A 19468-nucleotide genomic window follows, 5' to 3' on the forward strand; every position below is an offset into this window, starting at 1 on the left:
AGAGAATTAAATAAATTCTCTGGTATGCAGGTTTCCTTATGATGTTTTTCCTTTACCGTTTGAGATACGTGATATATAATTTATTAAAATGCACGCAATTGAAATGTTGGAGGTCCATGCCGCGGACCGGATTCGAACCCACACCATCAGGAATCGGAGGCAGAGGTCATATCCACTGGGCTATCACTGAACGGCTTATATGATCAGTATACTAATGATAAACTGAGTTTGTGAGAGTCTCTAGATTCTTAGAATTATTTTGCCAATAAAAAGCTACATCTAAACCGAGTAACATGGGCTATATTTTATCTTCTTATTCGGACGCCCGCGTTTCTGTTCGGTCAAGTTCTGTTTTCTAAAAATCCCGCGTGAACCATTAATTTTTCGCAATAAAAAGTAGTTGATAGCCTCCGTGACGCAGTAGTATGGTCGGAGAATTTACAAGACGGAGGTCCTGGGTTCCATCCCCGGGAAGACCGATTGAGGTTTTCTTAATTCGGCCGTGGCTAATCACCTACCAGCAAAGACGTACCGCCTAGCGATTTAGGATTAGGGTACGATGCCGTGTAGAAACGGAAATGGGTGTGAATTTTCTTCCATTGCCTAAAAAGTTAGCCCGCTTCCATCTTAGATTGCATCATCACTTACCATCTGGTGAGATTGCAGTCAAGTGCTAACTTGTAAAGAATAAATAAAAGTAGCTTATGTTCTGCTCCAAATTTTTCAAGATCCAATTTATCTCTACACAAATTTTCATCCATTATTCAGTTATCATCATTTCGTCATTATTCAGGTTCAGTGGGTTTGTGAAAAGTTATACTTCTAGATCTAGATCTAGATTATAAAAAGCCCCAAGGATCTCTAAAATTGCGTGAGTTCCCGATGTACCTAATATTTCACGACGACACGAGGCTTATTTCTACGGGACGTGACGTCGAATGTACTTATCAACGTAAGTGTTGGGATTATTGCATGAGGGTGAAATTATTTTTTTTTTCTCCCCAAATCTTTTACTTACTGTAATAGGAAACAAAAATAAAGGGAAAAGTTGTAGAGCACTGTTTTGGGATGAGGTCATGGTCAAGGCACAAATCACTGTAAATAAGTAAAGTTTAAAACTGGTGGTATACCTTGAGCCTCAGAATTCAGAAAAACAAATGGTTATTTTCTGTATTCTGAGCCTTGAGCTATCGCGGCAAGGCTTGACTGTATTTATATATGTCCGTCAGCTTTGACAGACATACAGTGCCTATGCTAATACGTTTAAGTTAACCTGACGGACTTTAATATTAATGAACATGCTTTTTACTGACATTTCATATTATTCTGACATTTTTCATATACTATTTCGTACTAAGATTTCGTATTAATTGAATATGAAACACAGCTAAAGCTCACGTGATATTAGGTCGGAGTATGCCCGACTAGTTTCGAACTCATACGGGGCCCTTAGTCATGAGCTGGTTCTTGCAACGCGGCACGATACAAACTGAATTACAATCAATTAATATGAATAACACTCACGATAGTTTAAATTCTAAAATATATTATTTCGACTTATTAATTTTATTTCTGATTTTTGTTATTATATTTTTCATATTAAGAGTGTGTGTGCCTGAAATAGGTAAATTAATTTAATTTTTATTTTTAATATTATTTTTTTTTATTTATTTTTAAAAATAGTCAATCTTGACGTCTAAAAAGAATCTAAAAGTGCTATTTGAAATACCTACCTCTCTGCCAAACATCCTTGTACGTCAAGCGGTTTTCGTTATTAAGTATTATAACAAACAAAATTACAACATATCTTTCTTCGTAATATTATTTGTAGATCTAGATTCCAATAATAATGAAATCCTGCTATAATTAAAACCATAGATATATTATTAGAATATGAAACTTGGGATCAAATTAGCTAGAACTCAGAGCTGTAAAAATATCGTTGGTTTTTTTTTTGTTTTGTCTTTATGTCTGATGTCAGATGGATGTCAATGTCATTGTCATTTAAATTGGCAATTCATGTTAAAAACTGCTGGTGTTTTTGGAAATAAATATTAATCTAGTATTAAACTAAATCAATTCAGAGCCATGGATTCTACGAGAGAAAAGTCTTTTCAGGATTACCGCAAGAAATTAATGGAACACAAGGAGGTGGAATCGAGATTAAAAGATAGTAAGTTGACATAATAACACATCCATTTGTGCCGACTCATTGAGTTTGTATTGTTAAATTTAAGGCATTTTCAAAGAAATAGTGCTTGTCTGAGCAATTATTGCACATATTTACACATTAATTCAGTCTATATTGTTAAAATATATAACATCGAGTGGATTAATAGCAACTACAGAAACCATTCGTAGGTATTGTGGGATTTACGGAGTTTATATGTGACAGAACTTCTTTTTTGAAATACAAAATGCTTTGTTGGTCTACTTGTTAGCCAACGCAGCTTTCGACCATGATGCTAGGTTTAGTTCGAGTGGCTGTGACAGGCATCAAGAGGTAACTGTATAACATTAACCATTTAAGATCTTTTGTGAAAGCCACTGACCAGATTTCCCCACCAATACTGGTTCATCATCATCATCATATCAGCCGATGGACGTCCACTGCAGGACATAGGCCTTTTGTAAGGACTTCCAAACATCATGATACTGAGCCACCTGCATCCAGCGAATCCCTGCGACTCGCTTGATGTCGTCAGTCCACCTGGTAGGGGGTCGGCCAACACTGCGCTTACTAGTGCTGGGTCGCCATTCTAGCACTTTGGGACCCCAACGTCCATCGGCTCTTCGAACTATGTGCCCCGCCCATTGCCACTTCAGCTTCGCAACTCGTTGAGCTATGTCAGTGACTTTGGTTCTTCTGCGTATCTCCTCATTTCTGATTCGATCACGCAGAGATACTCCTAACATAGCTCGTTCCATCGCCCGCTGTGTGACTCTGAGCCTTCTTATGAGGCCCATAGTTAGCGACCAAGTCTTGGCTTCCGAGACTTGGCCAATACTGGTTGCCGCCAGGTAATCAGCAGTGACATCAATTGCTTAGGCTTACAGAACCAAAATAAGATCACAGACTAACTGTTGCTAGTAAATCATAAATTGTTTCCTTGAATTTCAGTGCGAGAACAACTCAAAGATCTCACAAAGCAGTACGATAAGAGTGAGAATGACTTGAAGGCTCTGCAGAGCGTGGGCCAGATAGTCGGTGAGGTGTTGAAGCAACTCACTGAGGAGAAATGTAAGATATATTTTTATTATAACTATTAATAAACAGCTAATATTAAGTTCCTGAATCAAAAAATTCATCATTATTATCATTATCATTCACATCAGAAATTATTCATCATTAACAACTTATATTTGGCTCACTATTGAGCAGGAGTCTCCTCTCAGAATGGGTGGGGTTAGACTTTAGTCCACCAAATGTGAATTTTCAGACTTCACACACATAGAGAATTGAGAATATTTTCAGGTGTGCAGGTTTCCTCATGATAATTTCTTTCACTGTTTGTGACATTTAATTGTGATATTTAATTTAAATTTAAAATTTATGGTCCAAACAAATATGCTGTATAATATTTAGTGTAAATCTATCTAGCCAAACGAAAGAAACTGCTTATTGTGGTTATAGAAATGATGAGCTCCTTTTTAAAATTCACTGCAAATTCATTCACAAATTTTTAAATTTGGTTCTGCTCTCTTCAACAAGCAATAAAGGATTTATTTTACAAAAGTTCCTGCTTAGGTTCTTGACTATTTTTGTAATATAATATTTTAAGTATAGAGACCATATTTATCCAACTACTAGCAGTCATTTTGGTTTCACCGCTTACTTCCTGTTCCCATGGGATTACAGAGATAAAATATAGCCTATGGCGCTCATAAGTAACATGGTTTCTACTGGTAAAAGAAATTTCAAAATCAGTTCATTAGATCCACCGGTTCAGTCTTCTCGGACCAAGGTGCTTTTGGAACCATCATATCCATAATTTTAAGTTTTTGACTATTTATTAGCACCATTATCTATATTTAATATTTAATATTAATATCTATATTTAATATTTGATGTTTTGAAATTGCTTATAAACTAAGCCAGTACATACTCCCTACAACTGTACCTCTTTATAATATCAGTATAGATTTACTTTGAATTCAAAAACCTGGTCCATTTTTTACAAAAATACCATTTGTTGTGTTCCAGTCATAGTGAAAGCCACAAATGGGCCGAGATATGTGGTTGGCTGCCGTCGTCAGCTGGACAAGAATAAGCTAAAGGGGGGCACTAGAGTTGCCCTGGACATGACCACACTCACCATCATGAGACACTTGCCGAGAGAGGTAACAACTATTGTAGAATTTAAACTATCTTGAGCTCAGACCAATTATTGTATAGGACCTGGCTCGCTAGACGTTACTTTTCTGTCAAAGTATATGATCAACGATCTAATGCGATTATAAAAACTGTCTCTATATAATCAATGTTAAATAGTTGTAATCGAGTTTGTCGGTTAAGGAGCTCCGTAAAAATACCTTTTTGTGTAATTGAATGGTATAAAAAACGGGCAAAAACTTCTAGTTTAGTGTAAAATATTTACCAAATCTAAGCTTGTTTTCTTCAGAAAATGACGTGACTATGTGCGCGTTACAGGTCGTTCTATAATTGGTCTGAGATCTTGAGTGTTATTCATATTAATTTATTATGAAACACAGCCTATACTCACATGATACAATGTTGTCTAACTAACCTAATTCGTCGACACATATATGGAATGTGCCAACTTGCACTTTAATACAATGCAACATGACTAGTGGCACACCACACATTATTAGTAATCCGAAATATTAGAAATGCAAAAGTTTGTATGGATGTTTGGATGTTCGTTACTCCTTAACGGCCATCCGGCCGCGTGGCGCAGTGGGTAGTGACCCTGCTTTCTGCATCCACCGGTTCGATTCCCACTGGAAAATATTTGTGTGATGATCATGGGATTTTCCAGTGTCTGTGTATTTATACATTATATAAGTATTTATATGTAGTATATAAATGTATATGAATATTATAATATCAACTATCTTAGTACCCATAACACAAGCTGCTCTGTATGCTTACTTTGGGGCTAGATAGTGATGTGTATTGTTTAAGTATATTTATTTAATTTAACGCCGCAACTACTGAAGCGATTTAGCTGAAATTTGGAATGGAAATTGATTTTACTCTGGATTAACACATAGGCTACTTTTTAACCCGAAAAAAGAGAGAAAACCTTATGATTTTGATGGTATGTATGTTATAGTCTGGATACATAGGTTACTTTTTATCCTGAAAAAATCCATTTTATCATGCTTATAAACTAAGCCATTTGGATCCCAAAGGATTGGTTCTTATAGAATGTTATTTAAAAGACATTAAGCTAAGATATTATGTTATAAGCTTATTAATTCAATTTATTTTCAAACATTGAGGAACAGGGTAGTTGAAACTTAAAACTATTATTAGGTGTGAAATGACTAGCAATTGATATCCTCATTTTTATTAATTTGTTTGTTGGTGCACAGTGCACATTGAGGTGCATTAAAGTGTTTTTCAGATAGCATGGTGCGGGTGACAGTTTGTTTTGCTTCGCGATAATAGTATGATTATGGACATCATTAGACAACTGTCACCGTACCCATGAAAAGACACTTTAGTATAGAGCTGTATATTTTTTGACTGATTTACTTTGTGGATAATTCGACCTTGAAAAATGAATGTTTGTTTCTAGGTTGATCCTCTTGTATATAACATGAGCCATGAAGACCCAGGTGATGTTACATATTCTGCTATTGGAGGTCTGCAGGAACAAATTAGACAGCTTAGGGAGGTGAGTGGTGTTGAACTATGAATATTATATTATCAGTTGGTTTGGTTGACTTTGGGGTTCCATGGTACTGAATAGGGATGATGACAGTTTTTTAAATTGTACATAAATTAGGAGTACGCTAATAGTAAAGCAATTTTGTAAAAGGAGCAGGGTGTCTGCGATCATTACTTTCGGAGCTACAGGGATTTAAAGGGTCAGATTTGCGGCGCTGCCGCGGATCCCTGAAAAACGCTCCATACAAAATGATACGATTTAGTGACGTCGTTGGCTCGCTGATCGTTAGGTTTGTATGGGCGTTCAAACAAAATTACTAATATCTTTGTTATTTGTGCGTTTATGTTTATAGTTCATTTATTATAAAATGTCACATTTAATGTAAGGAAGCTAAAACTGTATGAATTTTCATCTAATTACGATAAAAAAAATTTAATAGATTTTGAAATTTTATAATCTTATTTATTTTGCAAATATCCAGTCAATCTTTGCTTTTTATGTATAAATTAGTTAACATTGACCTTATTTACCCGAATGTATCATAAAAATCAATATATTCAAACCTAGTCATCATCCATTGGTGACCATGTACTTGAAAGCGCAGTGGTGGTTACCCCCTACTAAGTGGACTGAGGACAATAAGGGGGTTGCAGGGAGCCCATGGATACTGGCGGCTCGAGAGAGGTCTTCAGAAGTCCAGTTGTCGTCCAGTTGGACGTCCATCTGCTGTTAATGATGATAATTAAATACCATACATAATTTGAACAAATCCAGCCATAAGTCTTGCAACAGGGTTCAAAAGTAGGCAGGTTGTAAGGTGGCAAGGTCTTTTTATGAGAAAGCTTTGTCTGGCGAGTTACTACCGCCATTTATTTCTTGAAGGAGGTTACGTATGTACAGGCACTACAGACCTCTGCCTTCGACGCAGAGGGCATTGTAGGTTTGGTCTCAAACGTTTCTTTTTTTTACATTATATAGGTTAGCATGCTTGTCAGTAAGCAATGATGCAGCCTATGGTGGAACTCGCTTGCCTAAAAAATATTCACTCTTGAATATACTATATATTCACAATTGTCATTTTGTAGGTGGTAGGGAAAACGAAAGCTAGAAGGGCATACCATTACTTCGCATTGCAGATCAGGAATGAAGAACCAAAAAATTCCTAGGCGCATTTTCCAAAATAAATCCTGTAGAAAACCGACTGACAGACAACTTTTTGGTGATGCTCCAACAATTGCAATTTTGCACTAGTTAACATCCTTAGTAAGCCTCATTACCGATGAGCCTTCTAGTTCCACGATCCACCGAGTCCAGAGCAGCGAGCTGGTATTTGGCTGAACCATCCCATAATTGGGAGCAGTACTCCATCCACGAACGAATGTTTAATACATTATTATCTATTTCCCCAGGTGATTGAGCTGCCACTAATGAACCCGGAACTGTTCGTGCGGGTGGGCATCACCCCCCCGAAGGGCTGTCTGCTGTACGGGCCGCCGGGTACGGGCAAGACTTTGCTGGCCAGAGCTGTGGCTTCACAGTTAGATGCTAACTTTTTGAAGGTAAAAAAAAAATAATCACTAAAGCCACCACACTGCTACTATGTGTTAGAGCTGGTTTCACCCTGACATGCAAAGGATCCTGTGATGTCACCAAAGGACATACATACATCCACTGGGTATTATTGGGTGTTCCCGTTCGGAAGGGATGCTTAAATGCATTCCCAGCTCAAAAACGAAATGGTTTTACCTTGGTAAATGTCTGATAGCTTATTTACAAGTTTTGTCTTTTTCATCTATACCTCTGTAAAGTTGGTAGTAATGTAGAGGGTCATCTCTAGATCTACTGAACTGATTTTGAAAATTCTTTTACCAATAAAAAATCGCGTTACTTGTGAATGTTATAGACTATCTTTTATCCCCGTATTCCCACGAGAACTAAACAGGTGAAATCACTGAGCGCCTGCTGGTTTGATAAAGGATGAAAGTGATGAAAGTTACATTTTGCGTTTACAACTATGTGACACTTATGTGGGTTGCGATTTCGCTATTTTACACTTGTCGACGAACTTTTCGCCTCTAACATGATTTATTCTAAATTGAACCTTATGTTTATGCATTCTAAAATTAAAATGTCACTAATAACAAATGGAGTTGCCATGGAAACCAACGATGTCACAGTGCTTTAACTTTACACAATGCAGGGACTGATGGTGAAGCCCTTAAGACTAACAATCTCGTCTAAATGATAATGACTATTCAAGGTATACCACCAACTTCCAAACTAGTACTGAAACGTTTTTGAAAAAAAGGGCCCTGGACCTAGTTCTGACCCATCAACAAACATACTAAGAAAAATGGATTTAAAAAGATGTCAGAATGTCAGTTACATGCAAGATATTTTAAGTGACTCATAACTTTAGCATTGAATCCCTTGCTACAACTAAGAATCCTCCATTCAGAATTTTAGAATCCCTTGCTACCGAAAATATATTACTGTAGCTTTGCCCTACAATAAGTTCAAACACTTAAATAATATTCCAGGTAGTGTCATCGGCGATAGTGGACAAATATATCGGGGAGTCGGCGCGACTCATCCGAGAGATGTTCAACTACGCGCGCGACCATCAGCCCTGCATCATCTTCATGGATGAGATTGATGCTATCGGTGAGTGACTCATCCCAGACAATGTTGATGAGGTACATTGTCATCTACAGTCCATAGCGGACTCATTAATCCATATAGACACAATAAACTTGCTACCATGTTAGACTGTATGTAGACATGTAGACATCATCATAGACCATCATGGCCGACGGCGTTTTTGCTCGTATTTTCAAAAAACTATTTAAAAATTGAAATTTTCGAAAATCATGTCTCAAAAAATATGATAATTTTTTTTTCAATCCTAGTAGTTTTTCTATCAGGTAGTCTAACGAAACCTTTCTTTCATGTTTGCCATGAAAATTATCCCTAAAGGCCTTTAAATATAGCCCAATATTCAATAATATTCCAAATTCAGAGGAAATTCAACCTTAAGAATTTAGTTTAAGGTTGAATTTGCAAATGCTACTACTTGAATTGAGTGGCAAGAAGTTGTGTTTGGCACTCATTGAGTGGGGACGTTTTTTGGTCGCTGATTGCGCATCCTCTTTTTAATAGGAGATTGATGGTTCCACCTCAAAAAAAATATAATATAATCACCAATTCCAGGTGGCAGACGTTTCTCTGAGGGTACCAGTGCTGATCGTGAGATCCAACGCACCTTGATGGAGCTCCTCAACCAGATGGACGGCTTCGACTCGCTGGGGCAGGTCAAGATAATCATGGCGACCAACAGGCCCGACACGCTGGACCCCGCGCTGCTGCGACCCGGCAGGCTGGACAGGAAGATCGAGATACCTCTGCCCAATGAACAGGCCAGGTGTGTATCTATCTGATGATGAAGAACATTATAGCTACCATTAAGTCTGATACAAAAAGATACTTTCCGCTGATAGTTAGAAATAATTATTAGCTCGCATGCTATTGAATCCCTCCGCTTCAATGTTAGAATCCTTAATAATAATAATCATTTATTTGCAAGAATTATTGTTCTTTACAACATTCAACTAAATTGATAGTGTGCAAATATTACACATACGGTGAAAAAGAAAAAGTACAAACAGTCACAATTACCAAAATAAATGAAATAAAATTAAGAGAAAAAAAAATAATTACAATCAGACACAAATTTAAAAAGTCACAGTATTAAAAGAAATAATATTACAAAAAAAAATAACACAAACAGTCATAATTACCAAATTAAACGAGAAAATTATAAAGTTACAATTACAAAATAATACAATAATTAGAATTAAATGTAAGAATGTCATTAAAAAATTAAGTCAAATATTCCTTAAGGTCGTAGTAGCACTTAGCCTTCTCTCCCTCAGTATTTAATCCATCTTATGATAAAGGGCACCATTGTTACTATCAGATCCGACACTAGATGGTAGTATCCCATAATAGTGAGATAAAAATTATTACCTTTCATAGTGTTGAATCCTTCCGCTTCAATGTTTAGACTCCTTTGCTTCCTCAGTATTTTAACCGTCTCATGATAAAGAGCATCATGGCTACCGTCAGTTGCGATACAAAAGAATACTTCCCCTAGTGACATGAAAATGATTATTATTGCTTCGAGTCCTATTGAATGAATCCTTATGAATCCTTCCGCTTCAATGTTAGAAACATGGCTACCAGCAGGTCTGACACAAGAGGATACTACTTACAATGTTAGAAACATTATTAAATACTCGCGCCAAATGACATAACATGACTACTAATCTAACCTATTTAATATTATAACATGACTACTAATCTAACCTATTTAATATTATAATGAGGTAAAATTCTATTGATCAGTGTCATGCTGTTTGGAAGTTCTTACAAAAGGCCTATGTCCTGCAGTGCTCGTCCATCGGCTGACATGATGATGAAGATTCTATTGATTTAAATTGCTTCTTTGTGACGAATAAGCTCTGGACCGATTTTAAAAAATCTTTCACCGTTGTAAAGCAACATCACCAACGAGTAACGGGTGAAACTGTGGTCTGCTATTTGGAATATAAAGAAAACATGTTTACGCTTTATACTAATTACTAGCAGACACTGCGCGGTTTTTCCGCGTGGTTCCTGTTCCCGTGGGAATATTGAGATAATATATAGCCTATAGCCTTCCTCGATAAATGTGCTATCTAAAACTGTAAGAATTTTTCAAATCGGACCAGTAGTTCCTGTGATTAGCGCGTTCAAACAAACAAACTCTTCAGATATATAATGGGGATGATGACTAGGTTAGAATATATTGATTTTTATGATATATTCGGGTAAATAGGGTCAATGTTAACTGATTTATACATAATAAGCAAACATTATCTGGATATTTGCAAAATAAATGAGATTATAAAATTTCAAAATCTATTAAAAATATTTTATCGTAATTAGATGAAAATTTATACAGTTTTAGCTTCCTTACATTAAATGCGACGTTTTATAATTAATGAACTATAAGCATAAACGCACAAATATATTAGTAATTTTGTTTGAATACGCATACAAATCTAACGATCATTACATTGCCTATGACGTCATTAGTTCGTGCCATTTTGTATGGGGCGTTTTACAGGGATCCGCGGCAGCGCCGCAAATCTGACCATTTAGATCCCTGTAGCTCCGAAAGTAACGATCGCAGATACCCTGTTCCTTTTACAAAATTGCTTTACTATTAGTATACTCTTAATTTATACAATTAAAAAAACTGTCATCATCCCTATTATTAGTATAGGGGTTCGCACAAAACGGGTTTTTTCTCCCCGATTTCGATGTAGAAATGAAACTTTTCCGAACCAATGAGATGAAAAGCAACGTTTTCGTGTCCCCAGATTGGAGATCCTCAAGATCCACGCGGCGCCCATCGCCAAGCACGGCGAGATGGACTACGAGGCGGTGGTGAAGCTGTCGGATACGTTCAACGGCGCCGACCTGCGCAACGTGTGCACCGAGGCGGGCCTGTTCGCCATACGCGCCGAGCGCGAGTACATCGTGCAGGTGAGCTCCGCCCCTCGGACCAATTATAGAAGGGTACTTACCACGATAAAGCGACGAGATTTTTATTGTCGATATTTCGACCCAGTTGCATGGATCCGACTATTGTAATCCGACATTTTTAAATATTAATTTGCATTGTTAGGCATAAATTTATTTATGCCTAAAAAAAAGTTGGTTTTACTGTGCACTGGCTATTATTACTGATGCAATGTTAAAAAAAAAAACAAACAAAAAGAGTACAACGTCACAAACTTGACATCTTTAAAATGCCGAAGTCTCGCGGTTTACCCGTGTAGTTCCCGTTCCCGTGAGAAAACGGGTATAAAATATAGCCTATGACACTCAAATAACGTCTTTCTGGTGGTAAAAGAATCGGTCCAGTAGATCCAGATATTACTCCATACAACACCACTAACTTTACCTCTTAATATTAGTTTAGAAAAGTAACAAATATTGAAATAACTTTATTTTCCAGGAGGATCTCATGAAGGCAGTGCGAAAGGTTGCAGACAACAAGAAACTGGAGAGCAAGTTGGACTACAAGCCTGTCTAAACCACGCATTTATATGAAAAATAATAATATTACACTTAAGGCCCCTCATACGATATTGTCATTACATATTCATTTCTTAATAAAATAATATAGTTTAAATGTTTTTTTTTATTTATGTACATATATTAACTTTGTTTTTGTAGTATGTTGATGAGCCAGACAGATAGTCCATTCTCAGACTAATTACATAAGGACCCAGACTTAGGTTAAAGTATATGATCAATGATCTAATACAATTATAAAAACTGACTATAGAATCAATGTTTCATAGTAATCGTGTTCGTCGGTTGAAGAACAACCTAAAATTACCATTGTGGTGGAGTGGTGTAAAAAAAGGTCATGATATCTACCTAATCTAAGCTCGTATTCCTCAAAAAAATTACAGACAATTTTGTTGGTGAATTTGCCAACAATCATTAACTACCATCTTTATCACAGCCGTGATAGCCCAGTAGATATTACCTCTGCCTCCGATCTCGGAGGGTGTAGGTTAGAAACCGGTCCGGGGCATGCATCTCCAAATTTTTAAGTTATGTGAGAGAGAGAGAAGAATATCTTAGCATTCCATGGATTCACCGTGCGGGTGCCGGGTCCAGCGCGTGGTAGAGAGAGAAACTCCGAGCAGAGTCCTGGACTTGTGATTACAGGAGGTAGGGTTAAGGAATTCCTTGACGATCGATCAACCCTCCTCAGCTAGTGTTGTTCTCTCTGCATTAGCCAAATTTTATAAGATCCTATTAAAGCAGCTCTGGATACTCGTTCTAATATAGAACTTGCTGAAGTTCTAGAAAGGCTAAGGTCTAAAAAATAAATATCACGTGTCAGAAACGGTGAAGGAAAAACATTGTGAGGAAACCTGCATACCTGAGAATTTACTTAATTCTCTGCGTGTGTGAAGTCTGGCTATCCGCATTGGGCCAGCGTGGAGGACTATATGGCCTAACCCCACTCATTCTGAGAGACTAGAGCCCAGCAGTGAGCCGAATATGGGTTGATAATGATGAATGATGACTAGTCCTTAAGTAATTAGTCTGATATTTAATCGTAATTGGGAAAGTATAACCTATTTAACATAGGACATGCAAATAACACACTACAAATTGATATTTCTATGTCCATCAACCTGAGTTGTAAATATTAAGCCTCATTACACCGTAATAAGGCATGCTGCAATGGCTGTAAAAGATCCGATGCTTTCTTTAGTATGGTGAGATCATCATTTTCATCTTTAGATGAAAATAAATAAGTAGCAAAAAAATGATTTCGTAAATATTTATTTTAATAAAACTGTCCATATCACAAATACTTACAGACAATAATAATTTAATTAACAAGACAATGCATTACTTTTCATTAATTAAAAGTGTTGAAATACTTTGGCAAAATAAATGTTGACTACACAAACGTTTTTCTTATAGTATGCGCATTATCATCTGAGTCGTCCGGTCATAAAAGTCAAAAAAGATAGGAATGTGCAGCGCGCCTACCTGCGCACCCTAATTATCGATAAACGGCTACCTGCGCACGTGCTAATGATGAGTCAATAATGATTTGGACGATTCTGATTGGTCGGTTTCTAATGTAATTGCATTGCGTATTTTTTTTGCTATAAATGTGTTTACTGCAATTAAATAAATACATTCATGTGTTACTCGTTGCGCACTATGGATACTAATATATAATAAATTTGGCAGAAGACGAAGATTCTGATGATGAAGACTCAGATGAAGATTAATTTTATTTAGTTAATAATTATATAATATGAAATATGTATTATATTAAATCAAATATTGTTAATTTTTTTAATTTTGTGAACAAGATACGATAATAAACTTTACTTATCGATAATATGTCTTTCATTGTTACACCCTTCACTAGACGGCTCCATAAGACCCATAAGTGCAAGCGAGATAGATATAGAGAAATGATTTATGGCCCTAAGACTCAGTTGTTAATGCTATTAGTATAGTTTAATCTTCAAAAGTAGGTATAATAATCTGAATTTCTTTCGAGTAGGTACTGAAACTTAGCAGGGATTTTGTTAAACCAAACTAAATAGGTAAATAATATATAATTACTCTTGATGATTTGATAGATTGATTAGTATCAACATTTGAATCATTCTCCAAATTGTTGCCCGATGAATACACATCAGAATTGATTTCATTGCATAATTAAGATATTTAATTATTTAATAAAACTAGGCAGCGTTCGATTTTTCCTGGCCTTAGCAACATTCTCATAATAACAAGAAAAATCCACATAACCCTTAATCCGTCTATCCTTATCATACGGTCTACTCGGATAGATATCACTCGATGACTCGATAGATCGATTTGTGTCAATATTGGATTCATTCTCCAAATCATTGCCCGATGAATACACATCAGAATCAATTTCATTGATTAACGTATTCGATTTAGATTGAACTATCGGATTGAATCGTACTGCATTCTGCTTTTGAATCGCACTAGAATCATTTTGGGGTATGGGGGGTAGGAAATTGAAATTACGTATTAATAAGGTAACATGGGTGTTTGGTTTTGGGGTTAAACTATTTCTAACGCAGTATGTAAGGAATTCTTGCTCGATCTCGTCCAAAGCTATTTGGCTGACTCGCTTGAAGTCTGACTGTTTCCTGAAGCTCTCTACTATGATTTGGGATAGTTGTTTGTTTGTCTGTTCGCTGCTGCCTTTCACTTCTTGTATCCTTTTGTAGACGCCTGCGCTGACTAGGACTAGGAATCTGGAAAATGGAAAAATTGTGGTAATTATAAGCCGTCATAATCTAGCTAGGGCAATACAAACTCAAAGCATTTAGTAAATTGTAGTTTGAATGTTTTAAACGACACACAATTAGTTGGTAAATGGTTAAAAGTTACAATACAAGTTCATATGACCTTTGCCTTCAATTCAGAGGGAGTATGTTCACATCCATACCTGAAAAAATTCTCAATTCTCTAGGGGTGTGAAGTCTGCCAATCCGCATTTGGCCTGGGTGATGGACTAATTCTGAGAGAAGATTCGTGCTTAACGTCAAACAACGATAATGATGATGACAAGTCAAGCTAATTAGTCTATGGGTTGATGCGGATAATGACAAGTCCATCGTTAGTTAGTCTATGGGTCGATGCGGATAACGATAATGGCAAGTCCATAGCTAATTAATCTATGGGTCGATGCGGATAATGGCAAGTCCATGGTTAAATAGTCTAAGGGTCAATGATAGCATCGACCCTTAGACTCCATTCAATTAGTTCCATAGTGAATTAGTTTATGGGTCGATGGGATGTTCCATAGTGAATTAGTCTATGGGTCGATGGGACGTTCCATACTTAATTAGTCTATGCTGTGTTCCATAGTTAATTAGTCTATGGGTCGATGGGATGTTCCATAGTTATTTAGCCTATGGGTCGATGGATGTTACCTGCAGGACTCGTCCAAGGCGATGGGGCCGTGTATCTCGGGCGCCGCCACCACGGGCTCGGAGGAGGCCGCGCTGATGGACGGGAAGGCCTTGTACAGGCCTTTGACCAGGTGGTTGCCGAGGCACCGCGTGCCAGTCTGGTTGCCGAGGTACTGAGCTGTAAACGACAAAAAGTTGTAGAAAAGTAAAATATAAGGTCCTTAACATATGAAATAGGCGTTCTCACTTTGATCTCAAATATCTCCTCTTTGGTTACGAAAAAGAAAAAAAAATAAAAGAAAAAAAAAACGAATTCCAATTTCTTTATACAGTTATTTACTCATGCTTACATGTTTCGAAAAATTTAATTTGTTAGCAGCGTCCTCGGTATTCAAAATGAGGTCCACCGTCAGTTACATGACGCTAATATGAGTTTATCACTGGACAGTAGTTGTAAACATTTTTTTAGATTTTAATTTTCTGTACTTACACTTCATTTACAGATTTTGTTCAAGTACTTTCTAGGTCTAGTGCACCTTTTTTCAATTATTATTATTATAGTATACCTACACTTTACTCACCAATCGAACATTCAACACGAGCTAGGACAATCTCAGCAGCTCATCCTCGTCGTTCAAGTAGTGGTCCACCGCCAACTACACAGTTCTCAGTACCGCGTTGTCGCCAATGGACAGGGATTGTAAACATTTTTCAAGTTCAAATTTCTGTACTTACCCATCATTTTCAGAGGTTATTCACATACTTTCCAGGGCTAGTGCACCTTTTTTCAATGATCATACTATTTTTATATTACTGTACTCACCATTCCTAAGTTTGTTGACATCCAACCCTAGCTGGGACAGTCTCAGCAGATCATCATTGTTCAAGCTGCGGTCAACTGCACAACTCTCAGTACTGCATTGTCGTCAATGGACAGAGATTGTGAACATTTTTTCAAGTTCATGTTTCTGTACTTACCCATCATTTTCCGAGGTTATTTTCATACTTTCCAGGGCTAGAGCACCTTTTTTCAATGACCATACTATTTTTATATTATACTGTACTCACCGTTCCTAAGTTTGTTCACATCCAACCCGAGTTGGGACAGTCTCAGCAGTTCATCCTCATTGTTCAAGCTGTGGTCCACCGTCAACTGCACAACTCTCAGTACCGCGTTGTCGTCTGTGCGGCACAGCAGTGCGCGCGTCTCGCCAACGTTGGCTACGTACAGCTTGTTGTTGTGGACCAACGCTATGACCACGGTGGCGCCGCCGGACAAGTGTTGGTCGATTTCTTTGAGCCGTTGGAGAATGTTGTCGCAGTTTGGGTTCATCTACAAGTTATCATAATAGGCTAAATAGCTAGGGACTGGTGCTATGTGGCATGTCGATTCTCTTTCTATAAACGCTAACGCTTGGAAATCTAATAAAATGTATGTAAGTGACGGATTTGATCGACAACTTGATCACATGCCCTGTAGACAAAGAATTTCATTGCCATGCATGTTTAAATGTTCAAAACATTTGTAGAAAGACAGTCATACAACAACATTCATACAACATATCAACATTCAACGTGTCACATGGCTACAGAAAAGGGAATATGTAGCTTAGACCAACCACACTACTCCAATTTGGGTTGGTGGGTTTAGGGTGATAATGTTAAACTATTTAACAATTTCTATCAAATGATAGTGAGCAGGATTTATGGCTTAACTTTCTCTCAGAGGTACAGAAGTGTAATACTACTACCTAACTCTATGCTGCTATTTTTATGGTGTATTTCTTGTATTAAAGAAAGCTCAATACCCCATTACCTGAGCCAGGAGCAGAACCCAGGACCTCATGAGCCCAGTCCACATGGCTAACCACTGGACCAATGAGACACTGACAAGGGCTATATAATTTCTCTAATATATTTGTGTACACTTTTTTATTAATTTTTAGTTATGTTTGTATAATAAAATATTATTAAAAAAAATATATGATAATAATAATTACACTGTTTGAAAACCCCTTGCCATTCAATATTAGAAAATAATAATACTTAGTAAGTATAGTCATACAGTATAGATGGAAGGCTCATATAGGTTTTTTTTATTCTCTCATTTATTTATTTCTCCTTTTTTTTTTAATTTTTAACAATGTCAATATAAATTTAAAAAAAGAAGGTTGATTATTACCTGTGCAGTATGTGTGTTTAGCAGTTGCAACCTGTACTGCAGGCTCGTCCTCTCAGCTATCATGCCGTCATAGTTCTCTATGTATGCCTTCTCTACAGAGATAAATGCATTTCTGTAACATGTTATACAACATATTTTTATTGTAAATAAAAAATAAAGCATTGTAGCTATTATACAAATAGTGTATTTTTTAAATGCATTTAATTATATTTCAAGAAATAAAAGTGTAAATAATAAATGAGATTTATTATAAAATAAGCTAACTACAGTCTGTTCCAAGCACAGGCGAAAATTTTATCAACAACACAAAGTACTATAGTAGCATTGATAAAAAACGATAATCTAATAATAACAATATAATTTTTACTTTTGCAAGAATTAAAATCATATTAATGATATTTATCTACTTCACTTACTTATTAATTTAAACCCTAATGTATGATATAATTAAGAAATCATAATAAAAGGTTGAGCACTCCTATGATATCCTCAAAGGCGAATGACCAAATTTTTGCCTGCTCTAGGAAGAGTAAAAAATTATTAAAATCTGATGACAAAACATAAAGAACAATCAGTAAGTAATCATATTTATTTTGTATTATTTTGATGTAATCTGAGATGGAAGTGGGCTAACTTGTTAGGAGGATGAAAATCCACAACCCTATCGGTTTCTACACAACATCATACCGGAAGGCTAAATCGCTTGGCGGTAGGGTGGTAACTAGCCACGGCCGAAGCCAAAAGGTCAAAAGGTAGCTGGCAGTTGCATTTCTCTTTGCTTCTTGCTAAGTTTACTTACCTTGAATTAATTTTACAGCTGAATCAACAGAAAATATATCACATACCTCAATCTCTCTCTAACCTCTTCATCTGTGTTATTAATGGAAGGTGGAGGAAAGAGTAGCTCAGCCGCCATCCTCTGCATGATAAACCTGGCTGCCTCCAGCCCATTATGAGGTTCAAACACACCATATAGACAACTGAAAACATAAACCATAGAGTTACTAAGATAGTAGGAGTGGTAACTAGCCACGGCAAAAGCCAGCCAGCCAGACCGGCACCAATTAAAAAAAATCTGCTCGACCGGGGATCGAACCCAGGACCTCCGTCTTGTAAATCTGCTGCGCATACCACTGTGCCGCAGTAAAAATGTTGAGCCCAGAGTTTGAAAGTTGGTGTTACACCAACGGAGAATACTTTAAGCCATTGGTGCCTGTCATTATCACTACTATCTTAAAGAGAACGTTAGTATAACCCGCAATAGACTATATTAGAGCTATATTAGACTATATAGAGCAGCGTATAAGCTCCGTATCTCACCTTTATGGAAGGCCTGGCATGGCCTTGAAGTGGGCCATTAAAAAGGCGGATAGTGATGATACTCACGCATTATCTTCTGTCTGGCAGTAAAAGCACAGATAGTCGTCATTAGCACTGTTCGTCCCGTCTAAAGGAGAGAAATACGAGGCGACGCAGGTGTTCCGACATTTTGGCAAATCGTCCGTCCACGGCCTAGCGATCATTGTTATTTTCGACGGAGAATACAAGCTAAATTAACTCTATAACAAATAAGCACTGTCTTATAATGTAATACTAATATAAATTAGAAAATAACACATAAAATAAGACGAATTATCAAAATAAATATCACACTCCACAGACTAAATCAAGGACTAAATCTGTCAATTTTTTAACTGTATTGACATTGACATTTAGGACGTTTTGTTTCTGCTCTCAAAATTTTTTTTTTTTATTGATGATCATCGGTCTAAAATATTATTGTACTATTTTGTACTTTGTTTCGATTAATGAGTATGAATAGCAAAACCTCCATACAGAATAATGTGATGCAATCTATAAAAGCAATAATTATTTGTACC

At 36.7% G+C, this 19468-nt stretch overlaps 2 protein-coding genes across 2 annotated transcripts; one reads left to right on the forward strand and one right to left on the reverse strand.

Moving 5' to 3' along the window:
* Positions 1 to 2003: 2003 nt before the first annotated feature.
* Positions 2004 to 12099, forward strand: LOC112044004 (26S proteasome regulatory subunit 10B). The gene is made up of 9 exons (XM_052889123.1): positions 2004 to 2173; positions 3122 to 3241; positions 4205 to 4341; positions 5766 to 5864; positions 7268 to 7417; positions 8399 to 8522; positions 9069 to 9279; positions 11282 to 11447; positions 11923 to 12099. The coding sequence occupies exons 1-9, from the start codon at positions 2089 to 2091 to the stop codon at positions 11998 to 12000; spliced, it is 1170 nt and encodes a 389-aa protein (XP_052745083.1). The 5' UTR covers positions 2004 to 2088; the 3' UTR covers positions 12001 to 12099.
* Positions 12100 to 13258: 1159 nt separating this feature from the next.
* On the reverse strand, positions 13259 to 19256 carry LOC112044003 (TGF-beta-activated kinase 1 and MAP3K7-binding protein 1). The gene is made up of 6 exons (XM_024079718.2): positions 18975 to 19256; positions 18434 to 18568; positions 17589 to 17700; positions 16475 to 16739; positions 15428 to 15584; positions 13259 to 14746 (listed from the first exon to the last, which is right to left on the reverse strand). Exons 1-6 carry the CDS (start codon positions 19109 to 19111, stop codon positions 14188 to 14190), a joined length of 1365 nt encoding a protein of 454 aa, XP_023935486.1. The 5' UTR covers positions 19112 to 19256; the 3' UTR covers positions 13259 to 14187.
* Positions 19257 to 19468: the final 212 nt, after the last annotated feature.

This window comes from Bicyclus anynana, chromosome 24 (assembly GCF_947172395.1).
Source record: "Bicyclus anynana chromosome 24, ilBicAnyn1.1, whole genome shotgun sequence".
NCBI classification, from domain to species: Eukaryota; Metazoa; Arthropoda; class Insecta; order Lepidoptera; family Nymphalidae; genus Bicyclus; species Bicyclus anynana.

What these genes read in the sequence shown, in the direction of transcription:
- LOC112044004 (XM_052889123.1), top strand. Translation starts at nt 2,089, where the DNA reads ATGGATTCTACGAGAGAAAAGTCTTTTCAGGATTACCGCAAGAAATTA. An exon ending in GGAATCGAGATTAAAAGATA is followed by an intron (nt 2,174 to 3,121) that starts GTAAGTTGACAT and finishes CTTGAATTTCAG; the next exon opens with TGCGAGAACAACTCAAAGAT. An exon ending in AGCGCGAGTACATCGTGCAG is followed by an intron (nt 11,448 to 11,922) that starts GTGAGCTCCGCC and finishes TTTATTTTCCAG; the next exon opens with GAGGATCTCATGAAGGCAGT.
- LOC112044003 (XM_024079718.2), bottom strand. Translation starts at nt 19,111, where the DNA reads ATGATCGCTAGGCCGTGGACGGACGATTTGCCAAAATGTCGGAACACC. An exon ending in TGCCAGACAGAAGATAATGC is followed by an intron (nt 18,569 to 18,974) that starts GTGAGTATCATC and finishes TTATGTTTTCAG; the next exon opens with TTGTCTATATGGTGTGTTTG. An exon ending in TAAACACACATACTGCACAG is followed by an intron (nt 16,740 to 17,588) that starts GTAATAATCAAC and finishes GATAACTTGTAG; the next exon opens with ATGAACCCAAACTGCGACAA.